Consider the following 19,467-nt stretch of genomic DNA (forward strand, 5'->3'; position numbering starts at 1 on the left):
GCAACAACTCCTTGATAATATTTATCAAAGGCAGTTTTGCGCACTGTGTGCTTGCATAACAGCAGGATCCTCGCAACAGGAAGAAGGCGGCAAGAGGGCCGGCGATCTCTCGTCGGTTTGATAGCGCGAATGCGAGAGACGCCACACGTCGACACCCGACACTGGCGCGGTCTAGCTGTCTTCTTTCATGGAGTAATTCACGTGTTTGGCGCTTTCGAAACGCAGCAAGTGCAGCCACAGTCAGTGACTCTACCAGTTCTCGTCGTTTGGTCACGTATTTGGTAGCGTAATAGATCCGCAAAAGTGCGGTGGCGCCACCAACCATTACCTGGACGTCGGATTTGACTTGAGCGCTGCCATCAGGATAGGGTTATAGTTATTCACGTACTCGCATGCTGGACGCCTTGCGATGACTACACCGTCTCTAGTAAATGTTGTTTGAGCAACTGGCGGTCGGGGGAACCCGTATCTACACGAATCTGGAGTTGTCGACCGACTTTTCTTGAAACAACTCCCTACATGGGACCACCAATGCACATTCAACAAGAACACAAGCATTGATACTGCAAATGCGAACATTCGTGATGACCACCGCAAGTCGTCCAGTGATGGGGGCATTATTTGAATCGACCGGGCCACTTCATCGTCAGCGAATATTTCATCTCCGTGCTGCGCTTTGCATCGAGGAGCTCGATTCATCCATCGCTGCTCCTCCCCTTGTAAGTCTGGCTCATCACCTTGCTCAGCGAGAAACGAATCACGGAAAAATATCGCCTGTTTTGCGTTCGCGACCGAGCCTCCGCGTGGTGTTTCAATATCTACAATGGTCTTTAGCTCTTCTGAAGTATATTCACGTCGTGAAGGTGGCCATGAAGGGGGTCGATGGTCTAAGAGAACACGTCGCAGTACGTGCTGTGAGCTAGTTTCGGTCTTGCATCTTGAGCATCGGACTAGTAGCGGCTCCGCACTTTCGTCGTTGCAGCGTCGGTCTGTTCTCTTAAATGCTTCGCCAGGTATTGAGAGCGGCTCAAGATTGGAGTAACTCTGATCGCAGAATTGACACGTTGACTCGTCGATATTCAGCGAGAGCGATGTCGATATGACGCTATCAGTGTACGCCTGGAGATCTTTACCGTATGGCTGCTCTCCGTGCACGCTCATTGCTTGATCAAGCGCATCACAATTTGGAGGCGCTGCAGTTAGCCACACGAGAAAATGTGCGTGCAACGTTCCTCCACCCTGTGTTTCTACCATCCCAAAGTAAGCGCTGACTTTTCCAAAGAGACCATCAAACGGCGTACTGTTCATCTTGTCAGGGTCGACAGCAAGAACGTGCTCGATAAAAGCGTTCATATTGTGCATGAACCGCCGTGCCGAGGCAACGTCGTTCTTCAAGCTCGCACTTTGGAGCACAGACTTGGGTGGCATGTCTGACAATTCAGCATCGAATAATGTATCGACTGATGTGATGCCGCAGTATTGAGCCATTACGAATGACCCGGACACGTTGGGTGACAAGGTCACGAACAATGAGGGTTGGCCATAGCGCGTCTGAAAAGCAAATGCCTTACGTCGACATTGCATCCGCTCCGCGTCACTGCCCCAAATCGCGCCGCAACTGATCTCTACGGTATTTAAGAGTCTCGTTGCGACGGGGTCGTCGCTGGGAGCCGTCAATCCCGTTCGTCCTTGTCGACGGAGTTCCTTCTCTTTGAGTGCTTCCAGTAGGTCAGTCTCATTCACGTCGTTATACGGCTCAAAGCGAGCCGAGTTGCGCTTACACTTGAGCGCGACTTGAGTGTACATCTTCGCAACGAGAGATGATTGAAGCTCGCCAGTATAAAGAGTTCGTCTTCGGTAAATCGTCGAGAACTAAGCATGGAGTAATAGCGAATGCATGCATCGAGCGAAACGGGCACACGGCGTGATTCACCAGGATGGCCGCGACCGTATGCGGGAACATTCGTGGGAAGAGTAGCTTGTCACTTGGTGAGAATCGATTGGAGTGGCGAACGAGGAATTGCGACAATGTGGACTTCCCATCGGTGAGGTTTATGACGCGTGGCGAGTCTTCTGTGCTCACCTCACGGTCATCCGACACAAACACAACACGTCTCTCAATAACTTCATTCTCGTCGACAGTGGCATCGCAATCTGAAATACCGCCAACTCGATCATGATCCAGCTCGAACTCACGATTATTTGCATCGCGGACATCCCAAAAGATGGAATCTGGAATGGCTTCGTTCGCCAGATCTGCCAGGTCGATAAAAACATCCGCGTAAAGCGGGTTGTGAGTACAGTAAAATTGGAGCAAGTCATCAACAACTTGCCGGCGCACGCAATGCATCTTGCGAATTCTAGCCTGTTGTTCTGTTGTGAATGGCCCCGCCAAAACGACACGGTAAGCTTTGACTCCATCCATTCGTGATGGAAGGAGTGTCGCTGCAGGCCCAGGCGTCGCATCGAGCGCAAGACAGTGCGATCGAATGGCTCGGTGGACTCCTCCGCGCATAACTCGGGTAACAGTGACGACGGACACAAGCTGTGTCATCAAGCGCTCTGGTAGCGTTGTGTCTTCGAGTTGCGCTGGCAAGTTGCCAACGTAGAAACCGTTCTTGATAGAAAACTTGGGAATGCGATGTTTCCGCACGCTATCGGCACACTGCTCGCATACACGCAATATTCCAGCATTCGACAAGTCAACTCCGCGCTTGGATAAAAGAATCCCCTTCAATGCTGCAACCAAATTCGAGCAATCATAGTCTGCTATTAACGACGACGTCAAATTCTCGTCGTGACTGCTGCGTAGAACCCTCAGGTTGTCGATCGCTTTTGTATCAGTGATGTTGACGACCCCGCAATTCTTCTGAAGCGTCCATCGATCACACACAGCGCACACGACCTCCTCCAAACCCAAGGCACCTAAGGTTACTCGTAAGCGCCGCAGAGCTTCATTTTGATCGGAGAGAGGTATTGGGTATAATCGTGGTACACCGTTGTCAGCCCAACCGCGAGTAGATGAAGCACAGCGACCGTTGTTGGAAGAACTTGTGGGTTCAGTTGACGGTGTTCGTGATATCGACGATTCTCGTAAAGTTGGCGCCGTTGACGAGCTCGATTTCCTTGCATAGTATCGCGCTCTAACACGTCGTAAACGATCTTCATATTGCTCTCGCGTCTCGCGCGCTCTCACACGACGAACGGATTCAGAATTGCGTCGTCGACGCTCCTCTGACGTCAAAGTCATCCTTCCTTACCGACGCTTTCTTGCTGATTTTGACGTGCGTGGAAATTTTACTATGACGATGTAGTCGAATAGGTTCGATACTCGTCTCGCCGAGCTGCACAAGCACTTGAATCCCACCTGAACACGATTCGCACACGGACATATTCACAAAAAACTGTTGATCTAGTACAGTATACCTCACCAATATACTCGACAGGAGTGATATCAATTACCAGTACCAAAATACAACTACGGGGAACCATGTCGAATCCAACCATCTATCAGCCATGCTACAGTTATATACAAAAAAGCAAATCACCTCACGGTGAATCCACTTGTACCTTTCGCAAACACTAAGCACGCGAGAAGTCCTGTCCCTATGTGTGGCACTTGAATTCAACATCCTCATATATTCCACCGCGGTTAAATGCCAGACACGAGAGAAGCCACAACTTCAAGCACTTACTCTCAGACCATGACCGTCATGTCTCCTGCAAAACGTGACGTTTAAAATCCGTTTTCAAGCACCACACTATGTTCTAAGCAGTTCTCACTTTCCAATTTTACGTCCGACAGATAGAACACCACACCAAGCACTCGATCGATGCCGCCCAAGAAACGAGACAAAGAAATTTATCTACCAGAGAAGAATAATCTACCAGAAGGCATCACAATGCCAGCGGTCGCCGCTACGCCGACAAACCCGGAAAGGCTGATAAAAGTCTCTCGACAGCGAGTAGGTACTCCATCACCGGCAGTTTAGCGGCAAAACTTACATGCGTGTTTGTGTTCTTATGTTCTTACTTACAGACGTTCGATGTCAACCCAGAGCCCAAGTACGTATCTCCTCTGAAAAAACTTCGCAAGACGATGAGTGATCATCCTCACCAACTTTTCGATACGATTGATAGTAAGCGCTATATATTTTTAGTACTATCTTACGCTATTCATACGATCAAATTATTTTTGTGAATGCAATAGGCTTGCGCGAGTTCATCTCGAAAAATGACATGGCGAACCCAGAGATACGATCGTCGGCTCGCATCAGAGCGCGTCTGCTGTGGACAACCGCGGAGACAGTAAGAGGCCTGCACTTTTTGCGACTTTATCTGGGCGAGGCTCAGGCGCTAGAGCCACTCAAAGACCAACAAAAGGTTTAGCGTCTTGTTGTCGTGCATCTATCCACATCCATTATAAACTACTCACTGTTTTGCATATGACAGGAGTACCAAGAAGCCCAAAGCCAATATCCATTCAATGCAAATCAATTCCTTATCACAATGTCGCTCTACGAAATCGACGTAGGAGATCCACGCGCTTGCCGCAACCGGGGAACGTGATTACATTCTCGCCGACGAAGCCACGTCTCTACAGAAATTGCTGCCAGGTCGACATTAAGCTCCAAAACATCACTGTCATTGATACTAAGTATGAATCGCACTTTGTATTCTCGTGCTCGCGCTCGTGCATGATTCCTGCCAAGTCGACACCAAGCTCCACAATATCACTGTCATTCATACCAAGTAAGAACCGCCTTTTGTAGTCTCGTGCTCTCCTCTCTCTTTGTTCTCATCACACTTTACTTTTCCGCTTTCTGTCGCTCTCACACATGTATACTTTTAGAAATTTCTATCCATGTATCACTTTTAGAAAACGATCAGTACTTTTAGAAATAGATCAGCTTCGAGCTGCGAACCCCGGACGGAACGGCCGGTACGCCAATATTTTCCGCGTGCACTGTAGTAAGGCCCTGGTCTAAGTAGAAAAAACCGAAACTCGTTCTGAAAATTCTGCCTTTTGATTGGCTGAGAGCAGAGCGACTCTGGGTACGCGTTCCGAGTTTATACCGTTCTGTGCAGGGTTCTCAGAACACCTTGTGGAGGTGTTCTGAAGTCGGAACGAGTTTGCTGTCTCTGCCACAGTATATTCCGCTCCACGTGCCCACTCTGTGTTTTGCTCTCTTGGCTCACACATTATCAGGCAGTAAGTCAGTTTGTCCAACCATGGACCACAAATCAAAGCTAGCAGTTCTCTGCGTTTTACAGTGCGTCTGTGCAACGGTTACGGCTCTCTGCAGCGACCGTCGTCGTATCGGTGGATTGCCTCGTAGGAACACCAACACCTTTTCGGCTACGACATTTGAGCGGGCATTGACTTCGAATTAAAGGACACTTATTCGATACAAGGTGCAGATCCAGACCGCGCCCCACCGGGATTGCTATCTTTTTTGTCGTCGGAGGATGAACTGAGCCACATCCAAGGTTTGTCCAAACAAAAGGAGTAATTGGAATATCTTGGGCTGATTAAAACATAACTGAATTTCTTTCTTTGATACGTGATTTCAAATTATCTAGATCAAGTACATCCATAGTTGAATACGAAGGGGCGGTTCGCCAACCAGGCTCTGATTTCACGGTGTGAGCTTCGTAACAAGGTGCTCGAGTAGTGTCAATTGACGTGTCTGCAACTCGCGCGATGCTTCTTGCGCTTGCTTGAGATCCTGCAGCACTTCCACCAACTTTACGTCCGTACTCATGGATGCCGCTATCGATGTCATACCCTCTTTCATAGCAGCAGCCAAATTTTCAATCGGTGTCGATTTTTTCTGTAGTCTGTCGTGGGATGAGAACGACTGCTCTTCGTCACCACTGTCGGAGTCATTGTCAGCATCGGCCAATGTGGTCCCTCCAATTCCACTTCGGCCGCCAAAAGCGCTGTTCAAAATCCCCCAAATTTCACTGTCGTCTTCACGACCATTGTTGCCAGTGTCACTGCGAGCAGATTTTCCTTGTCGATACTCACACTTTAGCTTCTTGTACTTGCTCGACACCTACGCGTAGGGCTAGATTACAATTTGAGCTGTACAATTATTAAACTCATTGCATCAACATACCTGTTCACTCGTGAGCACCTCCTCCAGTTTCTCTGAAAGTCGGTTGGCGAAAAACTGCATGCCAACGCTTTCTTCTTGTTGGTGTCGGCTTTTTCAACACGACGCCTAACTTCCTCATCTTTGAAGCGCATGTCAAGAAGCCCTACCACCATTGCATTAGTCCAGACGAATCGCTTAGCGGGGCTTGATACATTTGTGAATGCTTTCTTCTTCTTTCCCTTGCGCCCTCTACTCGACTTTTCTTCCGCTTTGCGCTTTCTTGTTGATTTTAGTGTGGCCTCCGGCTCGGCTACGGTGGCGGAGGAAACCAACGCCTCGCCAGACACAGCACCGTTTGTAGGGGGCCAGCTGTATTTCACCGGTGCTCCCGGTTCAGAGAATTCTAGAGGATTCCTATCAACTGTTGTGTAAGTCGGAGCTGGGAATGACCTCGACAGGCCATGATCGCCTCCCCCACCAAGCGATCTGGAGGTCAAAATGGATGGCAGCATTGGAAGCCGAGTAATTCCTTCGTGGGGCGTGGGTTGGGCCGGTGTGAGCAAGTCGTAAGTCGTGTGAGTCCATTTAGCTGGAGGAGAGTTGAGAGGAAATGAGAAAGTGTTATGCTTTCATGCATTGCATTGTATTTCACGTACTTATACACCGGCTTCAAACACTGAGAACGCGTCCTGACCTGACACTTGTCTCGGAGCCAAATCTAGAATACACGTACTCTGACCTGAAAGTCGCTCTGATCCAACCCAATCCCAGCTAGTTCTGCTATTCTCGGAACAAGTTTACTTAGACCAGGGCCTAAGTAGCCCTTGTCATCAAAGCTCAGGGCATGTACCTCCAGTTTGGTATTGAACAGGTGAAACAGCCAGTGAGAGCTATCCACTGTTACCGGGGTCTTAGAAGGCTTACAATATTCCAGGCATTTTGTATCTTAACATAATAGACTAGTCTGACTCTCTCACACATACATGTAGCCCTGTCGTGGTGGTCTCGCCAGGGGAAGTATGTTACACGATCCACGTCCGGCGTGAGATCGTAATCGATAGTTCTGAGTCAGCATCTTCCCTGTCAGATTAAAAATGGATGTAGTCGCCGACAACTATTATAAGTCGGTGGGCACACACACGTACAGTCACAAAATGCTGTAGATCTCGTAATCGACAACATATACACGTATTAATAGTTAGACACTGTGACGGGGTCACACAGCACCTTGCACAGAGGAAGTGCTTAAGGGTATTAACTACCCGAGTGAGCGTAAGTCCACGTGTTCCCGGCCTCAGTGGGAACGGTTTGCTACTTAGAGGAGTAGATTTAAGACTGATGTATTTATAAGTAAGATAAGCTTGGGTCTCATACAAACTAGAGGTTACCTATAGTGAAGCTAAGTAGTCATGCACTGACTGGTTCCGAGAGCACCTGGTACCGTGTACCAGGTGTCCACAAGAGTGACGGGTCACTCTTTATGTAACATGGGGCACACTGGATTGTACCCCGTTACATCCTCCCGCACTTAGCTGAGAATCACCTGATTCTCCAATCACAACTGATTCTCCAATCAGAAGTGAGAGAATTAAAACACCAAAAGGTGAATTCTCACACTGAGCAGCCACGAGACTGGCGCGGCTCTCAGTCACACCCACAGTGACTTGTGCTGCCAAAGCACACTGGGATTTGCATCCCTATGTTCACAACTGTGTTGGCCGCAAAGCCTACACTCAGAGCTGCCTTAGCTCCTGCGCTAGCGCGCGTACAGTGCTTAGGCACAGGGTGCAATAGCATCCGAACGTGTGGCATTCGCCCACATTTCGCACCAGAGGACACGACAGTCCTCGTGAACGCGTCCGGAGCATGGTGTCTCCCGCGGGGGACGACACCGAGATGGGCAACACCTTCCCCAGCACTAGAGGGAGCTCTCAGCTCACCTCGGGCCATGCCTTTGGAGCTTCTGTCACGCCACGCTCTCTTCGCGTCTTGGTCACCATACCAACGGCGCGAAGGTGTCCTTCATCGACACCGTGTACCGTGACGGTACACAACCGTGGTGTAGGTGTCTCCCATCGACACCATGTACCGTACGGTACTAGCCTTTGGTGCGGTACGCCCACCACAAGGTTGCCATGTTTGGCGGCAACAGCTTCTGCTGTGCTGTCGCCTGAACAGATTCATGGCCAGTGCTCGCATCATGCACGACGCATGTGCAAGCACAGTGTACAGGTCCATGGGCCCGTACACGAGGTACGCTGTGTACGACACGTACCACAGCTACCATAAGTGCTCCGTGCACGTCATGTGTGTCATGCACGATGAGTTCATTACGTGGAACTCCTGGTAGGCCGCTCGACAGCAGCCAGTGCCGATGCACGGTACGTGCGTTGACTCACAGAGTCCAGAGCGCATCGGGTCGTGGTATGGTGCATATCCTTTGCACCTATACCAGTGTCTGTCACAGCCACCATGTATCTTGATGGTACTCGACCGTGGTGGGGCACACCTCACCACTATGCCACTGCGGCATTGGTGTCTGGCATTGACACCGAGTACCCACGGGTACCAACCCATGGTGAGGCAAGCAGCCATCACCACGGTGTCATGCTCGGCGCGGCACCAGTTACGACTGCGTGCGTTGCCTCGACCACCACCTGGTCAGTTGTGTGTACCACACTTGGGTTATGGCTCCACGGCCCATTATACCCGGCGCGTTGCGTACATCACGTACCGCAACCGCTTTGTCGGCGGGTGAGACGCTCCGTTCACCCTACTCGACAGGTCGTTCATGACCAAGGGACCAGTGCGTTGATTGCACTAGGCCCGCGCTTCGCCTCGTGTGTGGTTGCTTGCAGCCCCAGCACTGCTGATTCGCTCAGCGATTCCGAGGCACCTTGCGCCAGTGGCTTTCTTCGCCACTATGTCTCGTTCGGCTAGAGCTACCGCAGCTCTAGCCCGGCTGTTCGCCTCCAGCCTGCAGTCGATGTACATCGACGCCTGGTTCCGTAAGAAACTTGGTCTTACCTCAAGACCAGGGAGGAAAGGTATTTCCGAGCCTTTCCCCCACTTACACTCGAGACTATTGAGTCTCTCGTGGCTTGTAATAGCCACTGACAGCACGACGGCTACCTGCCTCTTGGAAAGTCAGGGAGGAAAGGTATTTCCGAGCCGTAATAGCCACTGACAGCACGACGGCTACCTGCCTCTTGGAAAGTCAGGGAGGAAAGGTATTTCCGAGCCTCTCCCCCGCTTAACCTCGAGACTACTGAGTCTCTCGTGGCTTCTAATAGCCACTGGCAGGCGCAACGTCTCTCCGCCATGTGCACTGCGTCGGTATGGTCGACCGCGTCGGCCGTGTCGATCGAAGGCATTCAGCCTTCGCGTCAGCAGTTTTGAGTCTGCGCGACTTGACGTCGAGCGAGTTGCTCACGTCCAGCGAGGCCAAGACAACCTCGCGCCTCGAGCCAATGGCTCTGTGTGCGGCGCTATGTTACTCGCCTTGGGTGTGGAACTCTGTTACCCACACCGGAAGCGCATACAGCGACTTCCTTATCAGTTATGGTCTGAGTGACCTTGCGTGGAACTTGGTTACCCACGCTCGGAGCACCGAATGTCGGTCTCCCTAAGCAGCTTCGCTGCTTGCGGAGCTTGTTACCCGCAGTGTGGACCTATGTTACCCACCTGGTGACAGGCCTTCGGCACCACCACTGTCGAAGCGCATACGGCGCGACGACCTTCGGTGTTGGGATCGGCTGGTGTGGCAGACCCGCCCACACACCGGACAGAGTTGGTGTCCACCGACCGAGTCAGAGGAGTCCGGGCCCTGGACTCCGAGTCGCTTGAAGCGACGTCGGCCTGAACAAGGTTCAGACCCGACTTGCGGCGGCTGACGTGACGTGGCACTTCGTTACCCACGTCGTGATGTCTCGTTGACGACATCAGAGGCACTCGAGACCTCGTGTGGCACTGTGTTACCCACACAGGAAGCATGGACAATGCCTTCCTCTTCAGTTATAGTCTGGGCGACTGCGTGTGGTACTGTGTTACCCACACAGGAAGCATGGTCATGCCTTCCTCTTCAGTTATAGTCTGGGCGACTGCGTGTGGTACTGTGTTATCCACACAGGAAGCGCATTCAGTGCCTTCCTCTTCAGTTAAGGTCTGGGCGACCGTGTGGTCCTAAGTTACCCACCTGGTTAGCGCTTAAAGACATAACCACTGTCGAAGCCCGTACGGCGCGACGACCGTTGCGGCTTGACGCTGCTGGTGTAGCAGGTCCACACGCCGGGCAAAAGGCCCATGCCCGTGGCATTGCCGCAGCGTAGCATGGTCTTGCTGTACGCAGAGCTGTCGGCGCGTTGACAGCTCCGTGACGCTTCTGCGTCCTGGCGGTCTGTATCAGACGCCCCAGTCATGACGGAGGTGGGAACATGACTCACCAATGCTCCGTCATAGACCTGGACTGGTAGGCCCTTCTCAGCCTTGCCACACCAAAGTCCGGGCTGTGCCTTATGTTCGGCACAGCCATGTTGTTCATGGCGAGAACTGCGAGCGACACCGCGGTGCGCGAGCTCATCGAGCCGAAACGTTCAGGTCCGTTGAGGACCATTGATACTACCGTACCAAAGGCTAGTCCATCAAGGACCAGCCCATGACCGCCACTCTGACATAGAGTGCAGTCGAATGTCGTTATCCAAGCGCCGTTCCCAGCGGGGTATCAAGCGCCCCCAGACCCAAACAAACGCTCAACGGGTACCGTACCCGCCGTACACGGAGTGTACTGCCAGCAGCCCACCACTGGCCTGCGCCGGTTTGAGAGAACCCCCGTCTCTCTGGGCTAAGTCCCGTGGTGCGCACAACCTGCACACCCATCACGCACGCTTTAGCGCTCTTCAGTAGGGCATACCGCCTCTACTGGTAGCCGGGGAGTCTTCGTCCACCTGGCCGTGGCCTGCGCCACCGGACTTGGGGTCCACGGGCTGTCTTCTTCCCGAGGACGAGCGAGGGACACACATGCTGGTAGTGTCCGTGTCCGCCGCATCCATAACAGCGGACCAACCTCTCGGCTGAGCTTAAGTCCATGGGCTCGGGCTCGCTGTACGCACCGGTATCAACGGGCTGCGTGACAGCAGGAGCAACAGCGTCATTGCTGCGATGCTCCGCCTCCCGAGGAACGCCATTCTCATCGCGGCGATGATCCTCTTCCCGAAGAGTACCAGCCTGCTTGTGGCTGTACTCTTCTTGGAGGGCGATTCGAATCGCCTCCTCCATAGTTGTCGCTTGCACCCGTAATAGCTGGGTGCGAGCAGGACCGACCTTCAGGCCGTCCATGAAGACTGTTGTCTTAATGTCTTCAGGCAGAGGATTCCCTGCCAGAGATGCCACCAACGTGCGCATCTCTTGCGCGTACTCCTGCAGCTCACGTTTGCCTTGCTTACACGCGAGAAAGCGTGAGCGCTGGCGGAACTCGTTGTTCGCCGGTAGGAACGCGGCTCGAAGCTGCTCACACAGCTGAGCCCAGGATGCAAAGCATCCAGGAGATGTCGTCTCCCTGGTGTACGCCCAGTGCTTGGCACGTCCACCAAGGTTGGACAGGGCCAACGCCACCCGAACTGGCTCGTCCGAGATGAGACCCGCCTTCATGGCGATCTCCACCTCACGGACCCAGAAGTGAAGGTTCTCTCCTTCCTTCCCCTCAAACGCGGGGACCTTCAGCCACACCGGCTTAGGCCTGGTTGCCTGGGGAGCGGCCATCGTGGCCTCCAAGCTCCCGCGGACGTGAGCGATGAGACCACGCTCGTAGGTCTCAAACGCAGTCACGCGTTCTTGTTGCTCGGCAGGCGTCGCCGCCGCCAAGCTGCGAAGGACATCTTGTCCAAAGATGCCTCCCATCTTCCGAACAGACTCGTACTGTGAGTCGTTCAAGCGAGGAAACTCGCTTCGGTCCATCTTGGCTCAAACGTTGAGCGCACAGAGGATTCAGGTAGCTCAATCCACCCGCGATGGTGTTGGATTGACTACGAGTGCTACCAAGTGTGACGGGGTCACACAGCACCTTGCACAGAGGAAGTGCTTAAGGGTATTAACTACCCGAGTGAACGTAAGTCCACGTGTTCCCGGCCTCAGTGGGAACGGTTTGCTACTTAGAGGAGTAGATTTAAGACTGATGTATTTACCGACTTCTCCATGTTGTGCCGGACGATTTTTAACACGGACAATCGATTTCTACCAATAAAATTGTTTTATTATTGGCCTTTCTTGTCTCCATGTTAAGCCGGACAGTGCAGAGTCGTGCCTCTTCCACCGTCTCTTCGCAGTCTGAGATTCAATGGAAGGCGCTCATGCTGAAGAAACTGAGGCAGACGAACTCACCCAGCGGGCGAAGCCTGTAGGTCGCCCACGCCTTAACGAGAATGGCGGACGTAAACCGCTTAAACGAAAGGTGGGATCATACACTAACCAACTAAAACTCGATGCAGCGACCCACCTCGAAAAGCACAACGATGTCAAATGTGGATATCCGTATGTAGATTCTCGTCAAATGGCTACTGCTGTTGAGGACGACAACTTTGCTAATGACGTGATCGCCGAGCTCCACAACTTGCATATTGTAGACGAAAGCTACGGTGACATCGATTCTGACGCGGATTTTGATAGACCAGGGTTGGAATCTGAAACAAGCACAGCAAATCAATAGACTCATTTTTTGTTCTGAAGTTCAAATTTTTTTTTATGGATCCAATCGGTGTAGATAGGGTGTCCGGCACAACATGGAGAAGTCGGTATAAGTAAGATAAGCTTGGGTCTCATACAAACTAGAGGTTACCTATAGTGAAGCTAAGTAGTCATGCACTGAGAGCACCTGGTACCGTGTATCAGGTGTCCACAAGAGTGACGGGTCACTCTTTATGTAACATGGGGCACACTGGATTGTACCCCGTTACAGACACCCTGCAAGCTCAAGACAGTTTTTAATTGACGACACGTTGATCTCCACGTTGCAGTCGAGATGCCTTGGACCATCTGCCCAGGTCACACCGAGCGCTTCACGCGGCTTGACGACAGGCACCACGATTTGTGAAATTCAACGTTGCGTACGTGGTATTGCACACGGTTTAACAAAGAATGTTTCTTCTGTCTCAACAAACAGCACATGTCGATAGATACTATTGATACCGAAAGCACTAAGAGAAAACATGCTGCTTGGAGCTGACGCTTCTTCAGCCCATTTATCGGCTGGTTATTCAGTCGAAACAAGTGAATACCGTCACGCCCGCGCGACGCGCGTTGCGCGGCGCGTGTATCACTGACTGATACACCGTAAGCAACCATCGTCGAGGTCCGTTCGAAGCTGTAACTTACGTCCGCCAAACCATTTGCTTCTGCATCAACTGGTAATTAAGAAGTCACTATTGGTCCCGGCCGTCAGCTTGATCATCTGGTGGGCCCTCGAACGGCTCTTTGTTCAACTCACACCCTCAGACAATTCCTGTGCTTTGCATGGGGTGCCTGCTGTTCGACCACATGAAGGGATCACAAGTGTTTTTGCCGTCCCAGTCACGGGCGAAACATGAAATTTACGTTGCCTGAAAACGCCCTCCCCGAGCTAATTCTATCCAAGGAACAGCAGCAAGAACTGATCGACGAAGCTGAGACGGTGGTGCGAGATACTCTCGCTGCAAATGAAGCCTTCCGCGCTGATGGGGCCACGTTCAAAGACCCGAGATGGAAATTGGTCCGCGCAAAAGACGGACTAAATGTGTATCATCATCAACTAGCACGACCAAAAAGCTCTCGGATGTTTAGACGCCCGCGGTTTCAGAGCTCCTTCTCGCCCGTCATCTTGAGCGAATCTCACGCTACTGATCCCACTGGAGCCAGTAGCTGCGATATCGAGGTATCTTCGTCAGAATGTGGGGAGGAAATGCGCCGTCCTGCGGGATTCCAGATGATTCTTCATGGAACTGTGGACGGCAAGTTGGATGACGCGATGTTCGGGACCTTCGCCGCCACAAATCAAGCCTGGATGTGGCGTAGCTCCCATATCAACGACCGTCTTGACGACGCGCGTGTACTGGCGACTATAAGAGGACCTACAAAGGAAGACCCATTCCGCTTTCTAGGCGTGAAATGGTTCGTCAAAGAGCGTCCTGCTGTCCTGACGGGTCTAGTTCAACAGCGAGACTACCTCATTCTCGAGGCCACGGGGCTTACTGTGGACTCTTAAGGGCGAAAAAGTGGGCTACTACCTCATGCATTCCATCAAACTGCCTCGAATGGTCCCGGAATTAAACGAATTGGGTCTTCTTCGAGGAGATTTGAGTCTTTGTTTCATCGATCGTCAGCGTGGGAAAAATAAAGTTGAAAAGTACTGTCGCAGTTTTAGCGACCCTCGAGGCAAAATCATTGATCGAGTGGCTGTTGCCGTCACCGCCGAGTCTCTGATCTGTGCTGCCAGTATCGTCGACTACGCGTATATCAAGAAGCTGACGTGGCTGATGAAGCACAAAGGCGGTCAAAGTGCGTCGAATGAGCATCAGATTCGACCCAAATGTTGCGAAAGCTGTGGCAAAAGTTTTGCCAAATTTTCATTTTCGAGCGCTGGAATGGGTGCAGATTGCCAAATTTGTCGCCGCGTGGTGTGCAGTAAGTGCAGCGTCGTCAAGAAAATGACAGTAGATGTGTCGAACACTGGCGCAGTGAAACAATGCGCGCTACGGTTCTGTCTCGAGTGTCTATATGAAGCAAAGGAGCAGTGTGTGTGGGAAATGGCTCTGACTGGGGTCGACACTGCATCAGAGACGTCGTCAGCTTCGAAAAAGGAAAATCATAGTGAGATCTAAACAAAAGTTTGGAAAAAGTCTAAATCTATCTTCGGCAACTATTTAAAAAAATGGTATTTCAAGTGAAAACAGGAAACATTTATTCTATTTCTTACAGACACGACGCAACTCGAGTTGAGCCGGAAGCCGACGAGCATTCCGATGACGTTTCAACGCCGCTCAGCGCCATTTCCCAAACCGATTTCTCCTTCGCTTCCAGCAGACAGGTTAAACAAAATCGAAGGGCGCACTGCTTGACTGATCCAGCACTCGACACGTCCACAGTCATCTTCTTGATGACACTACATTTGCTACACACCACAAGACTGCAGATCCGGCACGGGGCGCCCACCCCAGCACCAGTCAACGAGAACTTTGTGAAGCTCTTATCGCACGTCTCGCAGCGAGTAGGACGATTCTCATCGATATCTCGATGACGGCCCTTGTGCTTCATAAGCCACGTGAGCTTCTTGATGTAGGCATAGTCGACAACACCAGCAGCACAGATAAGCGCCTCTGAGGCGATTGCTACGGATACGCGATCATGCATCTCACCACGAGGATCGCTAAATCCACGACAAAATAGTTCTACTTTACCAGACCCGCTCTGTCGATCGATGTAACAGAGACTCACTTGTCCACGGATGATCCCCATGTCGGAGAGCTCCGGAACGCCTGGTAACGCGACGGAATGCATGAGATAGTAGCCAACTGTGTCTCCTTTGGAGTCATGCGTAAGCCCTGTCGCTTCCATGACGAGGAAGTCACGTTGCTGTACAATAGTCGATAGAATCGCAGGATGCTCTTTAGCAAACCACTTGATGCCTAGGAACCGGAACGGGTCTTTACGAGTGGGTCCTCGGATAGTGGCAAGGACTCGAGCATCGTCAAGTCGGTCATTAATGTGGGAACTGCGCCACATCCAGGCTTGATCTGTAGACGCAAAGGTGCCGAACATACAGTCGGCCAGGTTACCGTCAACTGTACCGTGCATGACCATAAGGGACACCCCTGGACGCCTCATTCTCTCTTGAGTTGTATTCCCTTGAGAGGCCGATGCTTCTCCTTCCGTACTCGTCTCCCATCGCATGTTACTCGCCGCCCGACCTCGAAGCTTGAAAGACCAGGACGAGCTTTGAGGCGACGACTGACGTTGCACGCCAGTTGAGACTCTGGGGCTTCCAGTCGATCGTCGTTGTCGATACACACTCAGACCTTCTCTCGCGCGCACCAGTTTCCATCGTGGGTCGCGGAACGTAGCGCCTTCAGCAAGGAATTCTTCATTCGCTGTTAGAGCCTCACGCACGACAGTCTCGGCCTCCGCGATCAAAGACTCTTGTTTTCCCTTAGTTAGATTAAGAGCTTGAAACGTGTCTTCGGGTAGCGTGAACTTCATGCTTTTTTCTTGAAAGCGGAAACAATTGTGAGCTAAGATACAGTATCTGTAGCCGACAACCGTTCATGGCTCATGAATCATGAGTTCTTGTTTCAAAGCTTAGCTTATCTTCGCGTTAAGAAGTTTAGGATGCATTCGGACAATTATTATCGTCGCGTTGAGCAGTATTTCGTGACGTAAATCAGGCTTCCCCAGCGTTGTATAACATCAACGCCTTGTTTGTGATCTTACGTCTATCCAAACTCTATTGTCGCGAGGCAAGTGTTTTTCGCGCAAATCACGGGCATCCTAGGGTTTCTGCTTTATATCAATGTGTACTTGTGGAAGATATCCGACGAGCCCTCTAAAGAATTGCTGCGCTGTGGTTGTTGTCCATCGTTGCTAAGATTGCTATACGTGTAGGCTCATAAGGTTTGAGGTTGGGCTTGCAACGATTGACGGAATCGCTTCTTTGTTTTTTTATGTACTGTCAATTCCGACTTAATTTGCCAGTGGAGTAGCTCAAATACAAAGTCCAAGCAATTTGAGAGCCTCTTGAGTCTTGAGATCGAATTAAGGTGGAAATACAACAAAATTTGCTGCGTCGGTTTCAAACAAAATGATGCTTACGAACCATTTAGAGTTATCAAGATAAAGCTGACCAGTTAATTTTCGACCTTAGCTGAAACTGTGACTTTTGGTGAAACTTTCATCAAGAAAATTGTAAACTACCCTTGTTCAATTGCTTTTACAAATGTTTAAACAAGAGAAAAACTTGAATCACAAGAATTAAAAAAATGGGCATATAATTCTCCAAATGTATCGTTATTTTAAGGGTTCGAAAATGGAGAAAATATTTTGGGCGACCGCAACTTCTTCAATTTTAAACACTTCGTAGCTTTCAAGGGCTCAAAAGATAGATAAGACGCCCCGCTTTCGTTTCGAATGCTTAAATCGCGACTCGTACTTGGGTTCGCAAGCATCAGTTTGCTTGAAACCATTTAAAGAAAAATCCTTTCGAAGTATTTAATTCAACGGAAGGATTATTCTTTCTAAATTAGAACTCACAATATTTTTATATATTTCAAGTGTGTATTTTTAAAATCAAAAATAATTTGTTTTACAAACTCAAATCCGGCGACCAAAGAGAACTTCAATGAAAAATACATGTTTTTAGAATGGGCCAAACGCATGTGCACTGACTAAACTTCACCGATACACCGTCACCGGTATCTTCATCGAGCTTGTTGCAGACGAGAACTCTGTGATCAACAAGGCAGGTCTCGACGTCAATTTGTTGAGCTACGTTCCCGTTTTGGCTAAAAAAAAGCCTCACGATATAAATTCCCGAAGCTGTAGTTCGAGACGAAGAAAACCCGGAGGCCTGTTTTCTAGAGGCTTTGCAGCATTCTGTACTGGATAAAGAGCTCCCGACCGCAGACCAAAATACCATGATGTGTGGGTCGAGTATGCAAAAGTGAATCCAGGCACAAGCTGTCCAGTAGTGCGTCCCTTAAATCATTGATGAGAAATTAATTTTTACCTATCAAAACTCGAAAAGAAAACAGCGCCCGATTCAAGAAAAAAACTGTATTTACATTTCCATCGACCTACTTGCAACTACATGTAAAATATAAACATTTGCTTTTCGCGCTCGCAGTAATATAAATCATATCAAAGCTTCAAGTGATTTTTTATCAATATATTACCGGAACCAATATAATATCAAATTTATCATATTGTGCCCTGCGATAAAAAATTTAACTACAGTAGTTATCCAGCAAATCCGGTTCAAATCTCATTTCGTTTGGGCTTCGCTGAATAGAGCTCGCAGCGGTTCGTGGCCGTTCGAAGGCGACGGCGTTCGATACATGTGCCGGTCACCTTCACCAGACTGAGCATGTTTTGGTCTAACACCGTGAAAACCTTGAACCCTGCCTCTCAAGCGTGAATTAGAGGAGCCCACTCGTTCCGGATTAACTCTAACCTCTGTAGTCGTATTTTCCTTGCGATAAACAGGAGTGCCAAAGCGTCTGTGCTCCGAGTACGAGCGACTATCGCGTCTGTGGTAACGTTGATACGGCGAACTGGAAGATGAAGACTCTGGTGTGGTTTCAAGGCCAGTTTGCGCTATTTCCCAAGCCGATTTCTCCTTTGCTTCAAGCAAACAGGCCAAGCAGAACCGGAGCGCGCACTGCTTGACTGTGCCAGTGTCCGATACATCCACCGTCATCTTCTTGACCACGCTACACCGTGTGCAAATCACGCGGCGGCAGCTCTGACAGGCGCAACCTTTGCCAAGAAGCGTAAATCTACCCAAAATTTTATTGCATGATTTGCAGTAATTGGGTCGAGTTCCACGAGATAGTCCCAACGTTTGGGCACTTTTGTGTTTCATCAACCACGTGAGTTTCTTGACGTACGCATAGTGACGACCCCAGCTGCGCAGATGAGAGCTTCCGAGGCAATTGCAACGGATAGTCGCTCCATCATCTCTCCGTGAGGATCGCTGAATCCACGGCAATACAACTCGACTTTGCTGGGCCCATTTTGGCGCAGAATAAAGCAGAAACTCAATTCGCCCCGCACTATACCCAAAACACTCAATTTGGGAATTTGGGAACACCACGAATTGGCACCGAGTGCATCAGAAAATACCCAATTCTCTCGCCTTTGGAATCAGTTGTGAGCCCAGTTGCCTCCATAATGAGAAAGTCTCGACGCTGAAGAATTCCCGTCAACACAGTCGGGTGTTCCTTGGTAAACCACTTGATACCCAAAAAGAGAAATGGGTCATTCTGGGTCGGACCTCTGATAGTCGATAGGATACGAGCATCAACAAGACGATCATTGACGTGAGAGCTGCGCCACTTCCACGCTTCGTCGGAGGCTGCAAATGCACCAAACATCGAGTCGTCTAGCGTGCCATCCACTGTACCGTGCAGCACCATAAGCGACACACTCGGTCTTCTCATAGTGTCCTGAATACTGCACTCATTTTTAGATGACGGAGACACCTGCGTCTCCTCTTCAGTGTCTGTACCCAATCGCTTTCCCCGAATGACTTGCGTGCGTGAAGACGTTGGTCGTTGGCGATACACGTGCAGTCCCTCCTTGACGCGAACGAATTTCCATGTTGAGTTGCGGAACCGAGCATCTTGGGCCA

At 50.5% G+C, this 19,467-nt stretch overlaps 3 protein-coding genes across 3 annotated transcripts; 1 reads left to right on the forward strand and 2 right to left on the reverse strand.

Moving 5' to 3' along the window:
• Positions 1–14,052: 14,052 nt before the first annotated feature.
• Positions 14,053–14,947, forward strand: PITG_15666 (uncharacterized protein; the record flags this gene model as incomplete). Its single annotated transcript, XM_002897902.1, has 2 exons — positions 14,053–14,274; positions 14,333–14,947. The coding sequence occupies 2 exons, from the start codon at positions 14,053–14,055 to the stop codon at positions 14,945–14,947; spliced, it is 837 nt and encodes a 278-aa protein (XP_002897948.1).
• Positions 14,948–15,038: 91 nt separating this feature from the next.
• PITG_15667 (uncharacterized protein) lies at positions 15,039–15,926 on the reverse strand (the record flags this gene model as incomplete). Its single annotated transcript, XM_002897903.1, has 1 exon — positions 15,039–15,926. One exon carries the CDS (start codon positions 15,924–15,926, stop codon positions 15,039–15,041), a length of 888 nt encoding a protein of 295 aa, XP_002897949.1.
• A 2,505-nt stretch (positions 15,927–18,431) lies between these two features.
• PITG_15668 (uncharacterized protein) lies at positions 18,432–19,276 on the reverse strand (the record flags this gene model as incomplete). The annotated part of the gene is made up of 4 exons (XM_002897904.1): positions 18,432–18,450; positions 18,497–18,613; positions 18,721–18,889; positions 18,931–19,276. The coding sequence occupies 4 exons, from the start codon at positions 19,274–19,276 to the stop codon at positions 18,432–18,434; spliced, it is 651 nt and encodes a 216-aa protein (XP_002897950.1).
• Between the last annotated feature and the right edge of the window lie 191 nt (positions 19,277–19,467).

This window comes from Phytophthora infestans, genomic scaffold, assembly GCF_000142945.1.
Source record: "Phytophthora infestans T30-4 supercont1.40 genomic scaffold, whole genome shotgun sequence".
In the NCBI taxonomy this organism is placed as follows: domain Eukaryota; phylum Oomycota; class Peronosporomycetes; order Peronosporales; family Peronosporaceae; genus Phytophthora; species Phytophthora infestans.